Below are 23,605 nucleotides of genomic sequence, written 5' to 3' on the forward strand. Positions count from 1 at the left end.
ATAAAAACTAATGTGTTTATTGACATATTCGAAGTATTTTTGAATCACTTATATGTATCTTAAAAACTTGATTCTTAAGACACTCGTCGCTATTTTACTTTAAAAACAGTTCTTTTTTCATATAATCTGGAGGGATAGGCATAGGCATCTAAAACATTTTTCCATTCATTTATAAGTATTAAAAAATCGATTAATTTGTTTACTTAGTAACGATCATAAATATAATATAATAGGTAAAAATAAATCATAAGGTATTTGTAATAAAGATTATTTAACTTAGGTTCCATCAACAAGCCCATTGATTCAAAATACCATTTCATCATATACGTTCCTCTAACTGACATCTTCAATGAAATTGACTTGTGACAGCTTATTTTGAATTAGAAGGGCATATTGTGGTCACGCCGGTGTTAGTATATCGAATTGAAATTGACTTAATCCAAATCTTAACTTAGCCAAGATGTCAAATGAGAATATGGACGAAATGGAAACAAGTTCTTCCGATAGTGAAAATGATGAAATGGATGAAGGGAGTAACAATGAAGATAACCAACCAAAAACATACCTTCCTGGTCAACCATTAAAAGATGACGAACATTTAGTTTGTGATCAATCGGCATATGTGATGCTGCATCAGGCTCAAACAGGGGCTCCTTGTCTTAGTTTTGACATTGTAGGAGATAACCTAGGAAGTAATAGGAGTGAATTTCCAATGACATCGTATTTAGTAGCTGGGACACAGGCATCAAGTGCACATCTCAACAGGTGAGAAAATTAAAGAATCATCTAGAATATACTCCTAATAACATTGGGGACTGCAATAAAACCATGCCTAAACTTGCAAGCAGTGGTGGACTGTTTGGATATAAAAATATCTAAAATATAGGAAGTTGTTATGTTTGCTAGAAAATTATGATGATGTCAATTAAAAAGTAATTACAAAACGAACTATTTAAATAATATGCACCAGTCTAAAGGAAGGTTCAGTTACAGATCTATTTTTCACATTTGCAACTACAGATTTTATCCATACTAAAAAGGTTTCCCCAATATACAAAAACTTCTCCAAATATCCTGTCTTTGGCCCATTCCTTTTATCATTCTCTTAAAGTCTGAGTGTTGTGACCTGTTACTATTGTTTACTGTGAGAGGTATGTGCTCTTCATCTGTAGTGTGAATAGTTGTCTTGGGAAAATGTCTGTGGGTGGGATAAATTGTTGTGAGGGAATTTAGGACTCATGGTACTGTTTCACATGTGTGGTCATGGTGTCAGGCTATTACCCACCACCTGAGGCTCAGCGTTCACCTTTTACTTTAGATATGGCAACTCCTATCCAGCCCTCAGCATTGTAGAATTAATCTTTGTTTATATGATTAAAAATATAGAATTTTTTATATGATTAAAAATATAGAACACTTTTATGTGGTTAAATATTATACTGTATGAACTGATTTCTAAGAAAAGTGTAATTGTAACAAACAAAAAAAAATATTAGACACTGTTTGGAATGTTTACATCTTGTAAAATAAATTGGATTTTGTTCTCCTTTAGTTATGAAAAAGTGTATCGAATGTTGCACTACTGGTACAATCTGTTAAGTGTATCTAAAAGATTGACTTAAAAAACATACATTTCTTTTAAGTAGAACCTTTAATTTCGGAACCAGAATTCTATAATATAGGAGTGAATATCCTATGAAAAATATGTAACTTATTTTCTTTTGGTTGTTTCAGTGTACTCATAATAAAAATGTCAAACTTATATCCTACTTCAAAACCTGAAGATGCAAATGATTCAGAAGATGATGATGATGATGATGAAGAGGAGGAAGAAGATGAAGAAAAGAAACCTCAAATGACTTTTGCTTTTATAAAACACCAAGGGTGTGTAAACAGGATAAGGGTTTGTAAATATTTTTTTTTCTGATAACTCCACGAAATATTCACTATTAACTGACTAAAACTTAGACCATGATCATTTAATTAAGAAGGAACAGATCGGAGAATACAATAGGGATGCTAGAAACTCACATCTTTTAATTTCTACCCTTTTCTTTCTAATTATTAAATGTACTAATGTAACTTTCAATTCATTTTTGACTTAAGGATATACAATAGTTGGCCAAATCACAATATGCTATGTATTGTGTTTTATATAATAACTCCTCTTTTAAGTTATCACATAATAAAAATGAATCTCTAACTGATATTTTGACTAATCTCTCTGTATCCTTCTATCATGTTGCTACTGCTATAAAAGGCACTTTTATGTTGTGTAATTTTTATTTTAAATCTGTCATAGATACATAAATGTAGGTAGACAGTCTGATAAATAGGTGTAATTTAAACCAAATATTTTACAGGCAACTGATTATAAAAATTCTGTTCTGGCTGCAAGTTGGTCGGAACTTGGTATTGTGGACATCTGGAATGTTACACAGCAACTCCAAGCTGTTGATGATCCTCTTCTTCTTGAAAGGTATAACCTGGATGCAGTGAATAACCCTGTTAAACCACTCTACTCTTTTAATGGTCATCAGCAAGAAGGCTTTGGGATTGACTGGTGTCCCACAGCTTTGGGTGTATGTATGCTTTTTAATTATAAAAAATTCTGTAAAAAGTTTTTTTCTTTCACTTTTGGCAATAAATATTTATACCTTTTCAGGTATTAGCTACAGGTGATTGTAGACGAGATATTCATATATGGACACCCAACGAGGGTGGATCGTGGACTGTAGATCAAAGACCTCTAATAGGCCACACAAGCTCAGTGGAAGATATACAATGGTCTCCTAATGAGCGGTAAGTCTCCAGCATCTAATTATAATAAAACCAAATTACTCATTGAAAACTGGTTCAATAACTACACCAATAAAATATCTGTGTTTATGATCACTTAGAGATCATGTCTGTCTAAGGTTGTGAATGAAATTTTTGATTATGACACCTTTTGTATTTACATTTTTCCCATTTCATCTGATTTCTTTACTTTTCCTATGGTATACAATAAAGAATAAATGAATAATGGGTAAAAATTGGAGATTACTTCATATAATTTAGAAGCTAAAGATTATTCGCAATTTATTAAACAAATTAAAATTAGTATAAGTATTTTAATGTTTTACCCACATCTGTACAATATTATTTTAGAAATGTGCTAGCATCATGTTCAGTTGATAAGACAATAAGGATTTGGGATACACGGGCAGCACCACACAAGGCCTGTATGTTAACTGCTGAAAATAGTCATCAGAGTGACATTAATGTGATTTCTTGGAATGGCAAGGAACCATTTATAGCAAGTGGTAATTATCCAAAATTATTATAATTATTTACCTTATTTATGCTACTTATTTATAAATAAGTGAAACAGCAATTTTAAAGTCCTTTCATGATTTTTTAATTAAAGACAAAATATTTTTGATAATTTTCCCTTCACAGAGATGGATCTTATATATTACATTGTTACAACAAAGTTAATGTTAATTAATTATATTCGGGATTTGCTTTAGTGCAAGGACTCTTGGTGCATCCTGGGATTATACTAGATCCATAGAACCGTCACCCCATTATACATCGCTGGAGGTGTTGCAAAGCTATCCACACATATTGCCTGCCCATGACTTAACATGACTACAACAACTATGAAACTCTGTGTCAAAGACCAAACACATCTTTCTCATTAGTTTTACACCCCTCTTAATTTTTATGTACTTAAGAATGTCTTAAAATGTATGTTATGTTCCTAGTATAAAATTATAGTCTAAATCACTTTACAGTAAAAATAAAATTGTCATCTTTAATATTATGATGTAAAAACATTACTAAAGAAACTGCTGTATTGATTTGAATGGTTGTTCTAGCATTTAATTTTTTAATATTGCTCAATAATTTTATAAACATTTTAACTTAAGAAAAAGTGGTCATATATATATATATATATATATATATATATATATATATATATATATATATATATATATATATATGTGTGTGTATATATAATCATAAGTTGTATTTTTTTTAACTACTATATCTATAACATATTACTTATATATTTCTAAGTAAGAAAATAAAAATTTATTTAAAATTGTATCAAATTAAAGAATAAGATTGTGTTATCTGAGTAACAATCCTTTTTAAACACTAACATCTGTTATTACTTGGAGTAAAATTATGTTTTCATTCCAGGTGGGGATGATGGATTTCTACATATTTGGGACTTAAGGAATTTCGTTGGTAATGAACCTGTTGCAACTTTTAAACACCACACAGCACCCATTACTTCAGTGGAATGGCACTGGACTGAAGCCAGTGTATTAGCTTCAGCAGGTGAAGACAATCAGGTTGCTTTGTGGGACTTAGCCGTGGAAAGAGATGACGATGCTGTTATTGATGAAGAACTAAAGGTAGAATATACTCAATATATTTAGTAAATCTGCAAAATGATATATTCAGCTTAAAAACGGTAGTTTCGATTTTTCCAAGAGATAAAAAAATTATGTATATCACATTCCTTAAAATGTAAAAAATAATATTTGTAAATTATTTGTTGCAGAACCTTCCCCCTCAGTTGTTATTTATTCATCAAGGACAAACGGATATTAAAGAGCTGCATTGGCATAAACAAATTCCTGGAGTTATTGTAACCACAGCTCACACTGGTTTTAATATTTTCAAAACTATAAGTGTTTGAAATAAAACAAATCATATTTGTTGTTAAATGAGTTTCTTACATAAAAATATAACATCAAAAATATCAGTCATGATTTTTTCCTTTTATTCTCTGTGTACCATTGCCAAATTAACAAGGTGACGAATTGTCGGTCTTCCGTGAGGACAATTCTGCAATTAATAAGAAATATTTTACATTAAAATTTTGACTCTAAACAAATTTATCAAAAAAAAATTTCTTTGCTAAAAATTATTGAACAAAATATGAGTGTAATCTGAAATGTTTTGGTTCACACTACTTTGTCAATGAAGAATTTCGTACTTTAAAATGTTTTACTACATATTAAATAAAATATTGCGAACTCTGATATGAATTGCATGCTTAAAATTAAACACAATTTTGAGTGTCCCGTTTTTGTTCTAGAGAAATACATGTAAGAACAAAATATTTATAATAATTATAGGATTCAATGTGTTATCACTATAACCATAAATAATTGTATATACCCAAGGTTTATCCAATTCCGCCATATGATCCACTAGTTTTTTCATGTCTGCTTTATTTAAAGCGGTACCAATCATAACTGATTTCCTACAAGCTCTTGAAGCAAACATAGCTCGCACTCGAGTTGGCCGGCAAAATTCTGATTGATTTTCCTAAAATGTTATTGCAGGATTATATTAATTTTGTTTTCTTTTTTTTATTATTATAAGGATCTATGTTCCACAGACATTAATGTCCGTGCCTTTGTTTTATCCAATGTGCCACATCAAACACTGTGTATTATAACATATGAATGTTGCAAATTTGTTAATGACGAATTTCGAAAAGTTACCTTACCTATAGAAACACATTCATTTTCGCAATTATAGCTTTCTATTATTGAGATGAAGTATTTACTCACACGTAACATAAATAAAAGTTCTTCAATATCATCTTTTCCGAATATCCAGTTTTTGGACATAGGTATAGTTAATAATTTAACTCTCTTTGTGGGTTTTCCATTCTCGTTAATTTCAAAGGTAAATCCATTTTTTTTGAATATTTCCAAATTATCAATTAAAATTTCCTCATTTACACCAGATAGCTCTAATTGTTGCGGTCTGCAAAGTGATGACTTTATAGTAACCAATTATAATATTTATAATGTTGCAAAAACAGTATAAAAGGTATATTACATTTCTGCCTATTTCCAGCAATTTTACCGAACAGTCTTACCAGTAGTACTACTGGGAGTTTCCTTTCCGATAGACTTACTAGTACAATTACTGGTAACTTTAATCTCAGTAGATTTAGTAAAACAAAACAGTATTAATTTGTTGACCTAAAAATTTGATTGATATGAAGGCTATTCATTATTTACAAATATGTTTGACCGAACATATTTTTATCATTTTTGATGAACGTGAATTTAACACTAATAAAAAATTTGTTCGACATATTGTCACTTATCAGAAAGCAAATTATTTTGAAATAAATTAATGATATTAAGTTTATTTGAATTCAGTAAAATGTCTGACATAAATAAATAAAAAGGCGATGAGTTGAAGTATTACTGTTGAATGGTTATCAGTGCTATAAATTAGTGTTAACAACCATGTAACATGTATCAACATGCCCACCTGATTATGCCCAAAACTATATAGGTGTTGTTGGACAACTGTAAAAAAACAAGTAAATTCATCTAATACTACATCTGTACATAAGATATAGAAAAGTTTTTGGTTTACTCAAAACTCCTGGTATTAACTTTATCATAAGAAGTTACCACAGTTCTCCAATATAAAGTCGACACTTTCCCGACATGGAAATAAAACACTAGAGGCAACCAATTTTATTAAAAAAATGTTACAGATATTTAGGTTCTATCTGAATTGAATTCATTTCTGTAAGCAGAGTACTATCATGATGATCGAACAAGAATGTTAGTGTTTGCTTGCAATAAATAAAATTGCAAAAATGAAATGACAAAGTAAGAAGACTACCATATTAGTGATGGAACATTTGATGCTATTTCAGAACGATTTCTACAATAGTACTACTGTTGGACTTCGGTAAAACTACTAGAAATATGGAATATATATATTTCAGACCTAGATCACAGCCTTAAGATGAATAGTGTCTTGTATTATTTGGATTTCCTGATGAAGACAAATCCAAGGCCTTCCCTTTAATTAAATAATTTAATGATTATCCAATGAATATAGGAAAATATGTAAAAGTAAGTTATTTGCCGACTCAAAAGTAAAAGATATAACCTAATTTTTTTACATATTTGTAATTTTAGAATTTCAAAACTATTTTTCCTTAAAAATTTTAAATACTCTAAATTCAAAGAGTCTCCCACGTTTTTGTTAGTTCTGAAAGACTTGTTGTTTGGTTGTCAATCATAGATGGAATAACCAGATTCATATACTAAAGTAATTTTTAATGAGAAATTCTGGAGGTGGTTTCAAAAAAAACCTAACAGATAAATTAACAAAGGAAGACGGTTTTGCATTATACATATTCTTATCCATTGATATCTGAGGAGAATTCTTCGACACGGAAATTGTTTACGTAGTCAGCCTACTTTAGGCAAACTTGGACACCCAAATGTCAAGTCTCTGCTCATAACAGACATGAATGACTGGAGTTTCCTGTTAAGTTTTCATGAAACAAAAAAGTCGTACTTACATAACTAATTTCTGGCTAGTAAGCTCTGTTGTTTTTTGTAGCATTTCAAAATTGTAAATTTCATCAGTAGCGTGTTGGTCAATAATAAAGAGATCATCGCCTAAACATGTTATAATAAAGCCCAAATTAAATTGGCCAATAACCTTCATTTCAATAAATGATTCTTTAGATATTTCTCTACTGAGCTCTTCTTCACATTTCTTGTTAAACAAAGGATTTATTTCACCTTTGAATTTCAACCTGTCTGGTTTTCCTCTCTGTTTTTGCTTGTTGTATATTTCTGCTAATTTTGTAACATGATCAATAGAAGTTTTCAATGTTATGTAATTCCTGTTGTTTTTTCCTAGTTCTTCCTTATCGGTTACAACAGATGGTCTGATATTTTTCATTTTAGTACTTACAGGTTTACAATATATAGTATGAGATTCCACAGAAACAACATCGGAAATATTTCTAATCTGTGTGTCAGGCAGTTCATTGGTATATTCTAAATACATTACATCTGCACTACCATTGTTTAAGGATTTTTCCGTGTTACATTTAACATTTATATTGGATCCGATATCTTTTGGATTATCTAAGCCATCAGGTTCACTTTCATTCACATGTTTGTTTACAGGCAAACATTCTGTTGTATCATTGCATTCATTTTCCTCCAATGGTATAGAATCATCAATCTGACCATCACATTTTTTTACATCTATTCTTTTGGTTTTAGTTAATACATAATCGATTAATATATTGGACTTTCTCTTAAGATCAGGTTTTTTGTCTTTCATTAATACAGAATCAGATTTACTTTGCTTATTAATAAATTGTTGCATGAAAGAATTAAAAACTCTTGGCTGATCAATATCAGCTTTGACAGTAGAATCACTCAATGTATTTAGATTTTCTATTTTGACTATTTTAGGAATGTTCTCCAAAAGCTTTACTACAGAAGTTTTAACAATATCCAAAACAGCTTTTTCTTTAGCCAAAAATAATTTTCTCTTGTCTGGTGTAACATTTACATCAACTGATGTTCTTTCCATGATTATATTAAGAAATACGAAAGGGTACTGATGAGGATTATTTTGCCTATAGATTTCATTTATTAATTTTATTATTTTTACTGGTTCACATGGTCTTGAATTTATATAATAAAACTGTCGGTCACTAGCAGATCTACCACAGCCATGAGCACATGACGAAATGAACCCAGTGAGCTCAACAGGAGGTGCATCATTTTTGTATCCTTGAAATTTATTAGGATTTGATGTACTATTTTGTGAACTATTGTGATGATTATTTTCAGCATCATTGGAATCTTCAGATAAATCTATTTCAGTATCATCTACAGAAAAATTTTCTTCCACTATTTTAACATCTCCAGACAAACCTTTAAAAATATTTTCTTTTATGTTGGGAACATAGTCAGTTTTTAAATCTAATAAATTTTCTAGCTGCTTTACACCAAATATACAAGCTATGTTATCTTTATATGACATAGATCCTTGGGTTGAAACTACTAAAGACTTTGAATTTGAGTTTGTTTGATTGGTACAAGTAATCCTGAAAAGAGTTTTGAATTAGTAAATTTTTTAGTCTTTTGTTTTGCATAATGAAGCTTGGTAGGGACTGTGGTAATTCAGGCTTTGAATTCTGAAACACTTTGCCAATCTGCACATTTTGTTTCAATGATATTGATGTGTCTAGCAGTAGAGAACTGAGACATGCCATCATAGTTCTCGGGTTCGATTCTCGAGATACAGCCTTAATATAATTATAATACTTACTATAATTACAACAATTACAACACATATGCATTAATTATAAATGATTACCACTGCTCACAAACGATTTTTCAGAGGGTAAGCAGCAGCGTCCTCAGCATACTATAATCTTGTCTTATTTCTGTGGGCCGGTATCCATAAATAAGTGGCACTACACTCATTTTGCGTCGAAACCAGCTTTACTCAAGCCAAACCAACTCCTTGAGAAATCATAGCAGATTATTGATCTTGATAGCGGTTTCAGGGAGGCATCTCTATGATCAGAGACAGGTAGCGCTGTAGGGTATATCCATGTATACCCATAAACCAAAGTAATACACAGACAGCAGTTTTATCCTCTTTTAGGTATGCGCTGCCCAGAGGTCTCTCCATAACAACTATTGTAAATAGATGTTTGTTAAAAATTACCATGACCAGTTAAGATCCCTGCCACCAGGCGCAGTCGCAACCCCGGCAACCGGAGCAGGCTGTTTGAGAACAGGCACTCCCCATACATCTTTCATTGCTCAGTATGTTTATTTATAGTATGCTCGGGTATTTAAGAACTGGCCTTGCCCATTAGCATTGGAATAAGGCGCTCTAAGTCGTAAACAACCATGTTGGTGCATCTTCGGCCCAGCTTACGGTACAATCACAATGTGAACACCAACTCGCTTGCTAAGCATGCCTATTATGGTATATTCCCCTATAGATATCTTTATGTGCAGCTTATAACGTGCAGTGGGTGTCTATGGAGTAAATCGACAATCTTGGTGATAATTAAAGCAGTTATAGATACTTCATACATTCTCTCTAAGAGAGATGTGCCCTGGAGCTTTGAGAATAGTGGAAGACTAATAATACAAATAATCTTATTAAACACAGTTACTTACTTTACTCCTAAAGCAATTAGACAATATGCATATAACAAATTTGTCATTTTATTGAACTCTCTCTTTGCATTCTTATGAAATTCTTTCTGCCTTACAGGAAGTGAACAAAACAAGTTATTCAGGATGACTGTAGTTCCTACCTGGCGTGAACATGGTATTTTATTAACAATTTTCCCTTTGTGGTCGTATTCAATTTTAGTAGCTAAAAATATAAATAAATCTTAATTTTTGCTTTGTTTAGAAAAAGGTAACACAGGTATAAGTACTTACCATATTCAGCACTTTGATGTCTAGTAATAATAGTTAATTTAGCAAGAGAACAGAGGGAACTTAGAGCTTCACCTCTGAATCCGAAGCTTGACACACCAAGCAGATCTGAATAGTCACTTAATTTTGATGTGTGATACTTTAAAGCTGTAAGTAAAAAAGTGTTAAGGTATGATTTAATTAATAACTTTAAAGACAAAGTTTGAAACTAAAAGGAATGGTTGATTATTATTTCAAATAAATAAAATTTGAACCACTCCTTGAGTCACACAGAAATGCCACTTGACATCTAAGTGGTATAAAAGAATAGGCAGAACTAGTAGTGGTAAAAATATAAATTTTTGTGTGACATATGAAGCTGTAGCAGCCCCACAAGGCTTACAGCACCAACATCTAACAGAAACTAAAGAGCTTTTCAATAAAAGAAATTTTTATTTAAGTTCATTTTAAAAAATCAATGAATTAAGTAATAATACTACAAATTTAATTGAAAATAAGGGCAAAAAATCCACAGTCGAGGAACTAGCTCTTAAATGAGAAAAAAGGTTGACTTACTTAAACCCGCAAAGTTTTCTTCGGTTACACCAGTACCATTATCTGATACTTCTATTAAATCAATGCCATAGTTTTTAAATCTAATGTCTATGTTAGTAGCACCTGCATCTAATGAATTTTCAACCAGTTCTTTTACAGCTATAGCTAAATTGAGCACAACCTATAATATAAATGAGATGTTTAATAATGAACATACCTCGTTCATGTAATTATCAACAAATTCTGAAACAATCACTTTTCGTAATACAGGCACTAATTCTTAAATGATACTTAAGCTACTAGTTGCTATTTATTCTATTATCATTATGAAAAAGAATGATTAAAAGGTTGATATTTATTATTAATGTGAGTGTTGCCCTAGACTTATTGTAATATATATGCGAAGTAAAGCTGTATCAAAGATATTGACAAATTTGGACAAATTTATAATATCTTTAATGTCTTGATAAGGACTGCAGTTTAGTGATAAGTCTTTTAAGCTAGAGGCCAACTATAACAGTACTTAAACCAGCCAAAGACACTACATGTTAGTATTTCTGTGGCCTAATTTGAAGGGACCGCTACTAATGTAATTGCTGGGTGAGATATACCACAAAAGCTCTATATAGCACAGTACCATTATAGGACTTAATACTAACTACTAATGTTTATTATTCAACATTTATTAAAAATATTTTTTTAACCTGGTCCGAACAAATTTTATGAACAGTATCATTGTTGATAGGTTTAATAGCATTTAATTTTAAATCTTTATCACATTGTGCCATATTTGTCTATTTTTTGGGGTAAAAGTATTTTTTCTTTATACACAAGATAGAAATAACATAATTGTTTTGTTGTAAATTGCCTTACAAAAATTAATAAAGGATAAAATTATTAAATATCCAATCTGTTAAATATAAATAAAAATATTGGGAAAAAGATTTTCAGTAAATATAATTTTAAATATCAAATAAATGTCAACAGCTTATCAGTGTTACCACGTTTCTATGTGAAAACACTTATCGAGAATATTATGCATACTTCATATGATTAAAGATAGAGTAAATTTGAAAAATTGGAGTTTTCCGAGATTCTTCTTTACCTTATATTTACTAAAGCGATAAAATAGCTATGAAGTTAATTTTAGCTGTTAATACTAATAAATTAAATAGCAATGAAGATTAAAGATGAAGACAGAAGATGAAGACTGTATTTATGAAAAAGAATATAAAGCAACATTAGGTATTTCACAAAGTTCTACCTAAATTATGCAAGAAAAATTGTCTAAAATATTTACATTTGATTATTTTTCAGTTATTTATTTATTTATTCTTATCGAATGTAGTTTAATATCATTATAAAATGTTTATTTTTTATAATTATATTTTACGTACATTTAAAATATAACTTAGTGCCTTGAGATGTAAGAGGACGATCATTGTATATTAACAGAGATGAATTACGGCACAGAAACGTAGTCTCGCTCAGCCTGATTAGCAAGCTCAGTATCGCTTAACGAACCATGAAGAAGGCTATGCTTGGCATTTCTCTACGAAATCAAGTCAGATATAAGGGGTCCGTAGGGAAATGGAAGTGCAATGGGCAGTCTATATAGTTGTAAAACAGACGGCAACTGGAAACGTTGCGTGTTTCGAAAGAATTCGTTGGATTATTTAGTTTTTTGTTATCAATAACAATTGCGTGTTCAGTTTTCTATTTTGATATCACAGTTGTCTTTTTCCTAGAGTATAGCTATGCGCACACCGTAGGTCGTAGTAGCTATTCTCGGTAAAATATTGTGTCAACAACTATCAAAACGTTAGCTAAATCATTACGAGAATAATTAAAATGTGTACATTTTTTAAAGCTTAAAAACTTTTTACATACATTTGACTGAAATAATAGCCTTTTAAAGCTTTAGAACTGTTGTTTGCTTAAATTCACACATTTAATTTTATTTTTTCCTTTGATATATTGTAATAGTTTTTTTTTGTATTTTTCTCAAATAAACATAGTTGATTGAAATTCTAATAAAATCGAAAACTGTTGATTTGATTATCATAAAATAATATTTATAACACAGCTGAAATTTTGGAGATTAGTTTTTAATTTTGAAGAAACTATGAAATTAAAGTACCCATTATGCAAATTTATATAGAACTATATACTTACAAATAGTTAACAGTTGTTATTATTTATGTTGATTTCGCAATTGTGATAAATTTTTATACTTTTTAAATATAAATGACATTATTATTTATTTTTTCTATTTTTCTAACAATATTCGAAAAATGTATGTAATAAAAACTGACAAATTTAACTATTTCTTGCCATTTTAAATGGCAACATAGTTTTGTTATCATTAATTGATTGATTGCATGAGTCACATATCGAAAACATCTAGATTTCGAGAGCTTTTACATATATCATTTTCTTGCATGTAACTTAAAAAAAAGTAAGCATCATATCCGATAGAAAAAGATCTTGAAATGTCTCTAAATACTGCACACGCTGACCACGGCGTTTTAATACACGCCGGTGAATGGTAAGTAATAATTTCATTTAATACGTATATAACATGTAATGGTTAAAGTTGGTCTAAATTCATATATTATGTGTTATTATTCGATTTTGCTGAAGTGCTATTACTTGGAGTGAGATTGTAATGTTTCAAATAGCTATTTTAACCTATTTATTGCGAAGCTTTAACTAGTTAAAATAACAGGAAAATTTGATGTGTAAATTTCTCCTTATGAGGAAAAAAATATCAATATTCTTTTTTATTTTTGCCTCTTTCGAGATTTTTGTTACTTAATCATTTTGAAATCAATGTTAAAATACTTAATTAAATGAGAAATCCGTACATACTTTTGAAATTTATGTACGTTTTCATGCAATGTTTTATTCTTAAGTACCAAATTTTCGTCCTATTTAATTACAATATGTTGTGCAATTTGTTGACTGTGTATAAATTTGAAGCATATTTTGCAATGTTTCAGTATCATTCTGTTTTCTGATAATGTCACTGTGGAGTTTTATGGGAATGAAACAGCTGAATTTAAAGGGACTAAAAATGGCCGAATGTATCTCACCACTCATAGAATGATTTTTAATTCAAAAAATAATTCCGATCCAATGAGATCTTTTAGTTTTCCTTTTATAGCCCTTCAAGATGTAAGTACATTTTGAATAATGTTAGTTTTTATTAATAACATACTTAACATATTATTCTTCATGCTTGTTAAATAGCATCATAGTTATCTGGTATAAGTGTGACAAAATGGCAACAACTGTTTGGTGAGGCATAGCATTGCAGAGTACTGTATTGTAAAAATTTACATGTCATGAACAATATGCCAAATCAAATGCAATGAAATATGAGTATGCTGGTTTTAGTATCCTTTTCTAAAAACATTTTTATGTTAACACAATACTGTGTGGTAGCAGGGAAGTACAATTGTGCTGCCTTCCTAGACAGCTTTTAGCAAGGGCGATTAATAAGCAGATGTTTGTGATACAAAAATTAGTCAACAATCTTGAAATTAAAATGTTTACAATACCATGGATTGAAACTCCAAATTAAATCTTCTTTCAAATAAAACACATTTGCAAGATAGGGGTTTTAGGGGGGCCACCCTTAAAGTTCACCACAATGTTATGTCTTGTGCTGCCTGCATCCTGGAACTTTCTGCAACCTTAACTATGTGGTTGGTCAAATCACAGGGGGTCTACCCACACTACATCTAGCAGCTCAGGGTGTCCTCTTAAGAACCTTTCAGCCCCAACAGCCATCAGGTGGGTGATATGCCATGTCCACTGCCACATATTCTTAACCACTACAATTCTTAAACTGAAATTCTTAAAAAAAACATTGATTAGATGAGTTACAAAAAAAAAATATCTTCCTATGAACAGAGACAAGTGGATGTTATTGAGGCAGTAGAGCCTCCTAGATGTTGATCTATTACTGTAATTATTTTCAGGTTACAGTTGAACAACCCATGTTTTCTGCAAATTATATTAAAGGAAAAGTTAGAGCCCAACCTAATGGAAATTTCATTGGGGAAGTAAAATTCAAATTAACATTCAAATCTGGTGGTGCAATTGAATATGGTCAAGCAATGCTTAAAGCAGCACATTTGGGTAAGTTATATTGGTACCAATATATATTACTTGGTAATATAAAGCTAGGTTTGAAGCCTCTGCCAAAGATTAAAAATATTTCAAACTGCATGCAGTTTTGTGGAGAAGGGCAGACTATCAAATGTTTCATTGCCTATCTAAAATTTTATTGCCACATCCAACAAGTTTTCATGAAAATTGCAAATAAGTTCTTGATCATATAAGATAGATAAAATAAGACTGAATATTAAAGAATGTTATAAACCTAAAATGACTAATAACTTCATATATGGCAGTCAGTTAAGTCTATTAATCCGGAAAGAAGAAGTGGAAGCGGTGAAACATGGTAGTGGTACAAAAAGCAAGTAGCAGTCAGTGCATTCACTGACTGCTATTTGCAATGAGCAAGTGTGATGAGAGAACAAGTTTAGTGAATACTTGCACACTGCATTATCCCATACTACCTTTAGCAAGATTGCATCTAATGAGTGTATTTATTACTGTAAAAAAGCAGTGTCACTGTGTATTCTTATATTTGCATTTGTAATGGGGCTTAGTATCCATGAATTTTTTCCAAATAGAGAACAAATTAAACAAAAGATGTAGCATATAATAATTAAAAGATATATAAAATGTCCTATTGTATGTACACTTAACTGCCAAAGACTAATATCATTTTATAGACTATATTCACTTTTGTATTCATTTAAATTTACTTTTTCTTCTGTAATCTTCTCATGAATTGACTTGGTTCAAAGCTGAAGAGATTTATACAATCAATATTTTTTTTCTGTAACAGTTCTTTTAATTTGTATTATAAAAAAATTATATCCAGCATCCCGTCATGTGACTCCGGACGCGCCTCCACCACCATATACACCTCCTACTGGTCCCTGGTATGCTGCACCACCGCCTGCTTATGCACCACCTCCACAGGGATATTATGGATGGGTACCCCCTTACAGTGTAAGCAAATTTCATTAATTTTATTATTGTTAAAAAGTATGATTTTTTATACAAAGTTAATATTACAATATTTTATATTGTCATAAAATTATATTAATTTACCACTTATCATAACATTCCAAACTATTAGTTATTGAAATAAATAAAAACTAATTTTTTCAGGCATTCCCTGACCAACCAGCTCCAAACTCCGTGTTTGTATCAAATAATCCACCTCCTTATCCTGGAGTGGCCGGTGCTACTTACCCAGTTGGACCTGGGTTCTCAGGTGCTGGTAGTCCTTCAGGTGCTCCGCCAAACTATCCTGGTCCAGCAGGAGCTGCGCCACCTGGATATCCAGGAAATGCTAGTGCTCCTCCAGGATATCCAGGAGGCTTTGCTGCTCCAATGGCGCCCACTGGTGTTTCTGCTCATGGTAAGATAATTTTGTTTATTTAAAACCATCTAATGAATAAGTTTTTTTGATACAGTATTCTGATATATATTTACATAAACTATTTATAAATAGTAATTAATAAGTATACATATTTTTGAATTACATTATTGGAAAATTAAAGTTTCATGTAGCTTTAGTGTTCAAGTAATATTTAAGTAATATAATAAATTTTCATACAAATACAATTGTTTCAACATATTGGTATATCTTGTAAAAGCTAACAGGTAAATATTATAGATAAATAATTTTTGATTAGTGTAGTTTGGTTGCATTAGTTAAAATATCATTTCAGATGCAAAAGCTGCTGAAGCAGCTCAAAGTGCTTACTATGATCCTAACCGACCTCAGACAGCTTATGTACCACCACCTTATAATGTGAGTATATTCATTGATTAATCATTCAGTAGTGGCTCTTGCAGGAAGCAGGGAAGAGTGCAACATTGGCACTTATTCTGCAGCCGGACAGCATAAGCATTAGGTTTTTTTGATTCAAAAACCACCTTAAATTATGCTTGTTTTGTCTTGTCTTGGGGGCTGGTTTTCGCAACTAAGCAGCACTACGATCATTTTTCGTTGGTTAGCCTTACTCATGCCAACTCATCTCCTTGAGAAATCCCAGCAAATCTTTGATGTCACCGGCGATCTCAGTAAGGCACCTCAGTGATCTGAGATGGGTAACCCTGTAGGGTACTACAGCGAGCAGCAGTTTGTTCTCTATCAGGCTTGCCATGCATTTAGGACTGTCCATATCACCTAAAGTATACAGATGTTTGTTAAAAAGACCATGACTAGCTAAGATTCATGCCAACAAGACACCATGCAGATTTTTCTCTTAAATTATAGAATGCAATTCCTAACAATTGTTTCAATTGTGTACATTTCTGACTTCATTTTCATGATCAAGGTTTTCTTCATTTTTGTGTGTCCTGTTATGCAACTTGAGACAAATAATTTTGATCTCCTAGAAAATGCCTAATGATATATTTATTTACCCGTTTATTTAAAAAGGTCATTAATAAATTGAAATGGATAATTTTATTTTATATAACATTTAAAAAAAGGGTCCTGAATGGTATCACATTTTACAATCATCAATAACTTTTGTGTTTCGTTAACTTTTGCGCGGTGTTTAAAGCCTGATTACCAAGTAACAAGGCATTATATATTGATTTCGTAGAGTAATTGTGAAAGTGTGTAATGAGAATGAAATATTTTCTTGAGAATTTACTCATAAAATATTCTTAGTGTATCTTGTAACATTACACTATAGTTTGTCTTAAGCATTTTTATATTCTATATTTAATAAAAAGCAAATTTGACTAGCTATTTATACTTTATAAGCTTTAATAAACGTTTGAAATCAATTATATTTATAAATATCAATTTGCATTATAGCATCCATTTAGTATGAACAGGAAATTGTAAATGTTCACTTTTCCAGGATCAACCACCGACTTATCAAGAATCTACATCAAAGAAAGAAAACTAAAGCACTGTCCACATTTCCACATGTCTACATCTCGTCATTCATCATAAATGTCTTTATAAATATATATATATATAAACATAATTGTTGACACGGTTTTGTTAATTGGTTTAATTGTATGTTTACATTCCTATCTAAAGCTTTTGAGCCATTTGTATTGTGAATAAAATGCAGCCATTAAATATTAATAATAATCAAATATATTAAAATTGTTGCAAATAGGCATATATTTTATTTTATTACTTATAAAATTTAAAAGTATTGCAAAATGTGATATAGTATCTTTTAACTTTTTTAATTTTTTTTTGCTGTTTGTTTGGTGCCTATCTTTATAAAAAGATATTATTGTATTTCCATAAATAGTTGTTCTCAATAATATATATTGAAAATAAAGTTATAGCTTGAACATGTTTTTTATTTATTATTCTTGATTTGGATGTACTTCATGAATTACATATGAAAATTTAGTAACTTTTGTTAAAAATACGTTATTTTCGTTTTTAATCCCCATCGGCTTTTAAAAAACTTAAATATTGATAAACAAAAGAGCAAATCTTACATTTAACCAATGTACTTGTTAAAGTGATCCTTATTTTGACATTTGCATTTATTATATTCACAAGTTAATTTATATCATACCTAAATGAAACTGCACTGTGTGTTGTTGGCGCATTAAAGTATTTTATGCTTATCCTTATTTAGCATAAAATGGTTAATAATATATATTGATAAATTGGTTATTTTATTAAATATTTTTCTTGTTTTAGTAATGCATTTCCTATACAGTGTGACTACATTTTGTATATACAACCAAGGGCTATAAGATGATAGTAAAGAGATAGTATTAGTAGCATTATTAGTACTTTTTTTAAACTATTTTACTTAAACTGAATAAAAATGTAAATACTTTATGAGCCATATATAAATTATTGTAGGCAGGCCGCTTCATTTCGACTGGTCTTATTGGAAACTGGTGGAGGTTCAGCTGTGGACGTCTTATGGCAGAAATAAGGAAATTGGAAATTATTCCAACATGTTCTTAAGAAAAAGTGGCGTATCGTGCCAGTTCTTTTGTAAACATTACAGAGACGAATTGGTTAGAGAAAATTATAGAATGTGAGAAAGACCGAATAAAAAATTATAATTCGAAAGTTTCCCTTTCAGTAAAAGATTGGTTTTAAATTACACTAGAGTTCTAGGTTAAATAATAAATATTAAAGAACTATCCCTAAATCTACTTTTAAAATTAACATGCCGGTTCGAGAATCCCGTTCTTTAAAAAGCAGTAAAATCCCGACAGATATACAGGGCAGTAGAGTAATTGTACATGGGTCTTTTTTTCTGTGTCGTAATAAATAGAAAAAGTTCTATATCAAATAAAATAGTGTTATAAAACCTAAAAAAATAATGCTAACTGTCCATCTTACAGGCTTTGTTAGAAGATTATTGACAGTCATCGTTAAATATAGAAAAGACAATCATGAAAAATCTTACGTCAAACGTTACTATAAATCTAAAAGTGTAAATAAATTAATAATTATGATATAATACTCATATCCAGTACTTAGTGTTGACATATTTATTATGGGTAAGTTTCATAATTAAATGATAACTAAATTGTAAATATTTGTCGACCCGGTTTGACAATTTTAACAAAGAAGCCAATACTGCCACTCATAGTCCCTCGTAGATCAATTTATATTATTAGGTGCGAAAAAGTAACCCAATTGGTATTAGTTTAATAGTTTTATTCTGCCAAAAAATAAGATACTCAACGTTATTTTTATGAAAATATAGTCATTCGCTATTTTTACATATATTAACACAATTGCAATCCAACACAGTCGTAACTTAAATTTTAACATGTCTATTTTCATATTCTGGCATAGTTTACAAATCTAGTTTTTGCTATTTATCGCAATTATATAAATAAAATTATGAATTCTTTTTTTTCTAACTTTAGTGTAAAATCTGAAGCTGGAGCAAGGTCTGGGTAAATTACCAGAAGTGGCAATATAACATGAGTAAATATAGTGAGTACATCTTTCACGCTTTACCTTTATCCGCGAATTTTTTGAAATACTACTTTGACTTTGACGATTTCGTTCTTTAATCCGGAATTATAACAAAAATGATCGTGTTTAAACAACATAGGTAAGTCCTACAATTTTATGCCATACGTATACAAATTATTTCATGAGTGGCAGATTTGGCTTGAATCAATTAAATAGTTTGTTTATGAACATCTTTATTGCAGAGTAAGACTGCGTCAATGGCTCCTGCGATACACCCACCGTGCACTCCATCAGCATCTTGCGCACCAGTACGATGTCACCCTACTCCGCCGCCATGCAAGAATCCAGAGAAATGTTTAAAAAAAACTATTTCGAAAGGCATAAGACCTTGTCAGAGTGCAGTTTCGATAATGGCGACCAGGTCCAAATCGAAATGCAGCAAATGTGGAAAATTTAAGGGATCCGGTAACCCAAGAAATGTAAAAGCGATTGAAAAGTTTTTGAAGAGAAAATCGAAAGAAGCAAAAATGAGAAAAAAAGATAGATTGACTGGAAGTCACAGCTATAACTCATATTTAAGAAAGCATGGGAAACCGCAATCAAAAACTGCATGTTGTGCGGGAAAAGGACATAGAGGTCGTTTAAAGAAAAGAAAGCGCTGCGAAATTTTGTAAACCCCTACAGTGTAGATGTACTTACAAAGTTATACGCTCTGTAACTTGTATCATACAAAATTCGTATTTTTAAATATTCTTAATTCCCATCACTTTCAGCAATCAAAAACTGCGAAACACGTATTTATTATTAAATAAATGAAAAAATATGTATAACGCATACGTATGTAACTGATGTATCTGACTTTTGACTTTATATTGCTTAAATAAAACTATTTAATAAAAAAGTTTGTTTTTCATTTAAATTAATTTCACTAATTTAATTTTTATACATTATCCTTCGTTTATATTTGCTTTTTATTATTTCACCTATGTTAAAACTTATTTACGTAATTTCAGCTGTTTATTCGACAAAAAGTTTGAAACCTTGTGTATCGGAACCAACATGTAGCGTACACAAGCACCGCCCTCGCCCGGCTCCTTGTCCGCAACCGGACAAATGTTATAAGAAATGTATCAAGCGAAAAGCGAAATGCCCCAGCGCATCGGAAACTGTGAGCAGGGCTGGTATGCCCTGTAATTGCGTCAAAAGCCAATCTAAAGATTCCAGAATCAGTCATAAACTTTCACACAGAACACATAAAAAAAGAATTACTAAAGCCTATAAGAAACGATCAATGGAATCTCGTTGGCGTAGAAAGAAAAAATGCTGTGCTATTTTATAAAACGTTTATTCTTTCTAGTTTGAAATGAAATAATTTATAAAATTCAATTGCTATGCGAAAATTTCAATTAAATATTGAATAAATTTGTCTGTACCAATGTATTTCAATTAGAATAGTAGAATTTAAATTGTAAACAATACAAATTTAACAATAAAATCAATGAAAACATATACAGAGCTTTTTTCAATTTCATATTTGCTTTTTTTACATTGTTATCAAAGAACTATTCTCTGATAACAATGTAAAAAAAACTTTTTTTGGTCATTTCTTATTTCTGCATAACCTGATTTTTTTTCTTAAATTTTACAAATAGGCTAACAAGTGCATCACCTGGAAGTTAGTTATAAAATGTCTCCTCGTAAATAATACGGCATCTTATTAGATGTTATTGTAAAAAGAAGAATATTATTACATTTGTGAATTAGATGTAATAGTGTATATCTATTTATAACTGATGGTTTATAAAATAAATCTTTAGGCATAAACAACCTTAGGTATAGGGAAAGAGGTTTCTATCCCTGCTGCATGACTGTTTCACAAAGAACGCCGTTACGGAATGTTTGTATTTCAAGTTACATTGCTGATAAATAATATCGGGGAAAGTTCCCACAGTCATAAGTTATAGTCCTGTGTACTTCAGCCGTTGTTCTGTCAACAAGATCGTTCAGCGACCGGCGGATAAAACATGAAGGTTCCAGTAGCAGCTAAAAATCTTCAAGTCTTGAAATTTCACGGGCGTGTACGAACAATCGCTACTTGTAAATTAGAAAGAGACCGTCTATGCAGTTAGTCAGAAACTGATATCACTGTTATTCACATTAGCACCCATCATCTTGTGACATGAGATGTTACGTCTCAAAGTACACATGTAGTAATCCAGAACAAAGTAATATTTGACTATATATAAAAGAGTCATAAAGCTGGCAAGTAATGCAGTAAGGTGCTTTACCTTAAATTTTACGTAAAATTACATACAAAAACAAGCACTATAAGGTAATTTTGCTAACAATTAGCAGCGAACTTAAGTTTCAAGTTTTAAGATATAGAATCACAGGACATCTACGAGTTCGTCTTTCATAGCGCAGGATCGTGTGAACTCAGAATTATTGCATATTTACTGAATTTGCAGCTTTTGGATATGCCGGCTTAAATAAAAGTTCAAGTAGCAGACTATACTATTCATAAATACAGTACCAACTCAAAAACGTGTGAAGATAATAATTGGTGTTTATAAATTATTAAAAGTTATTGTCTCAGGAATTTGAATTAAATGGTTGGTTTTATTTGTACTTTACATTATAAATAAAAATTAAATAATTTCACGTATAAGTCCATAAAAAAGTTAAAAATTTTGATTATTTGCAATTATTGTTGTGTATTTCAGGCACTTTAAAAATCTTAGAAGTTTAACATTGGCGCAATAATAATAATAATGTTATCGTTAGCATATTTTTATTTTTAACCTCTTAGCTTAACTTTTTTATTTCCATATCCTTTATTGTCAAGTAACATAGTAAAGCCAAGGGCCATATTATGGAACACTTTTTTTTAATAAGGATTTGTATATTTTATGTTATTGAAAATAAAATAGACTTGAAAAGATGTTTTTTAAAAGAAGTAATAATTGCCATGGAGTGAGTTTTTGTTGAACAAATTATGAAAGTAAATAATAGAGAGGGCCAATATTAATATATATACATATAGCTTGACTGTGTTGTTGGAACAATACATATACAGGTGTTTCATAGAGTATGACTCTAATTATAGAAAATGAAATGGACTGAAATACTTACATGTAATTCAAAGCATTAAAGGTTATTGAGTATCATTATTAAACATTATTTGTAATTAAATATTAAACATAAGTTCAATATTCCAAAATTTACCAATTAACAGGTTTATGTCTCAATAATTTAATTCAATTGCAATGAAACATGCCATAACAACTCCAAAAATAACTATACACAGAAATGAAATATTAAGATTAAATAGATTACTTATTACAGAAATAAAAATCATAAAAATGAAAAAAGTATTAAATAATTATTTTTTTGATTTTTATATTTTTGGATTGTTAAATGTTTCTTAAAATTGATTATGAGTTATTGTAATAAGACACTTTTTCGTGATAAGTATTATATTAAAATAATTAAAACACGTGATTTGCGATGCACAATATTCATGTTTTTTTTAATTCTTTTATATCGTACTTTCGCTTTTATTTATTTCATTGTATTATCACGAAATGCTACGTTTGTTTTAATAAAAATAAACAAATACAAAATATTTTAATATTTTGTAACACTGTAATTTATAGCTAATTCTTGTAAACACAGCGTTATTATCGATATCGACTAACAGCTTTCAGGTAGTACATCTCTAGACAGCATTATAAAATTATGCCAGTGTAGAGAGTGGTTGTTACAGATTTTAGGTAAA

At 30.3% G+C, this 23,605-nt stretch overlaps 3 protein-coding genes across 5 annotated transcripts; 2 read left to right on the top strand and 1 right to left on the bottom strand.

Moving 5' to 3' along the window:
- The first annotated feature begins 347 nt into the window (after positions 1–347).
- On the top strand, positions 348–4,757 carry l(2)09851 (WD repeat-containing protein 1 l(2)09851). The gene is made up of 7 exons (XM_068762365.1): positions 348–765; positions 1,735–1,903; positions 2,364–2,582; positions 2,666–2,802; positions 3,151–3,305; positions 4,192–4,409; positions 4,559–4,757. The coding sequence occupies exons 1-7, from the start codon at positions 461–463 to the stop codon at positions 4,694–4,696; spliced, it is 1,341 nt and encodes a 446-aa protein (XP_068618466.1). The 5' UTR covers positions 348–460; the 3' UTR covers positions 4,697–4,757.
- On the bottom strand, positions 4,397–11,736 carry Pms2 (mismatch repair endonuclease PMS2). Of its 3 annotated transcripts, XM_068762718.1 has the most exons (9): positions 11,504–11,736; positions 10,821–10,980; positions 10,269–10,412; positions 9,999–10,200; positions 7,352–8,905; positions 5,580–5,778; positions 5,182–5,331; positions 4,737–4,845; positions 4,397–4,438 (listed from the first exon to the last, which is right to left on the bottom strand). In XM_068762718.1, exons 1-8 carry the CDS (start codon positions 11,585–11,587, stop codon positions 4,780–4,782), a joined length of 2,559 nt encoding a protein of 852 aa, XP_068618819.1. In that variant the 5' UTR covers positions 11,588–11,736; the 3' UTR covers positions 4,397–4,438; positions 4,737–4,779. The 3 variants fall into 3 exon arrangements, with proteins under 3 accessions (XP_068618819.1, XP_068618818.1, XP_068618820.1); XM_068762717.1 differs by lacking the exon at positions 4,397–4,438 and having other exon boundaries at positions 4,724–4,845; XM_068762719.1 differs by lacking the exons at positions 4,397–4,438; positions 4,737–4,845 and having other exon boundaries at positions 5,188–5,331; positions 5,516–5,778.
- Positions 11,737–13,172: 1,436 nt separating this feature from the next.
- Wbp2 (WW domain binding protein 2) lies at positions 13,173–18,218 on the top strand. Its single transcript, XM_068762255.1, has 7 exons — positions 13,173–13,347; positions 13,802–13,976; positions 14,786–14,945; positions 15,760–15,890; positions 16,053–16,305; positions 16,619–16,701; positions 17,768–18,218. Exons 1-7 carry the CDS (start codon positions 13,292–13,294, stop codon positions 17,813–17,815), a joined length of 906 nt encoding a protein of 301 aa, XP_068618356.1. The 5' UTR covers positions 13,173–13,291; the 3' UTR covers positions 17,816–18,218.
- Positions 18,219–23,605: the final 5,387 nt, after the last annotated feature.

This window comes from Battus philenor, unplaced genomic scaffold (genome assembly GCF_028537555.1).
Source record: "Battus philenor isolate CCGP_79_NKW_IND1 unplaced genomic scaffold, ilBatPhil1.0.hap1 SCAF_16, whole genome shotgun sequence".
NCBI lineage: Eukaryota > Metazoa > Arthropoda > Insecta > Lepidoptera > Papilionidae > Battus > Battus philenor.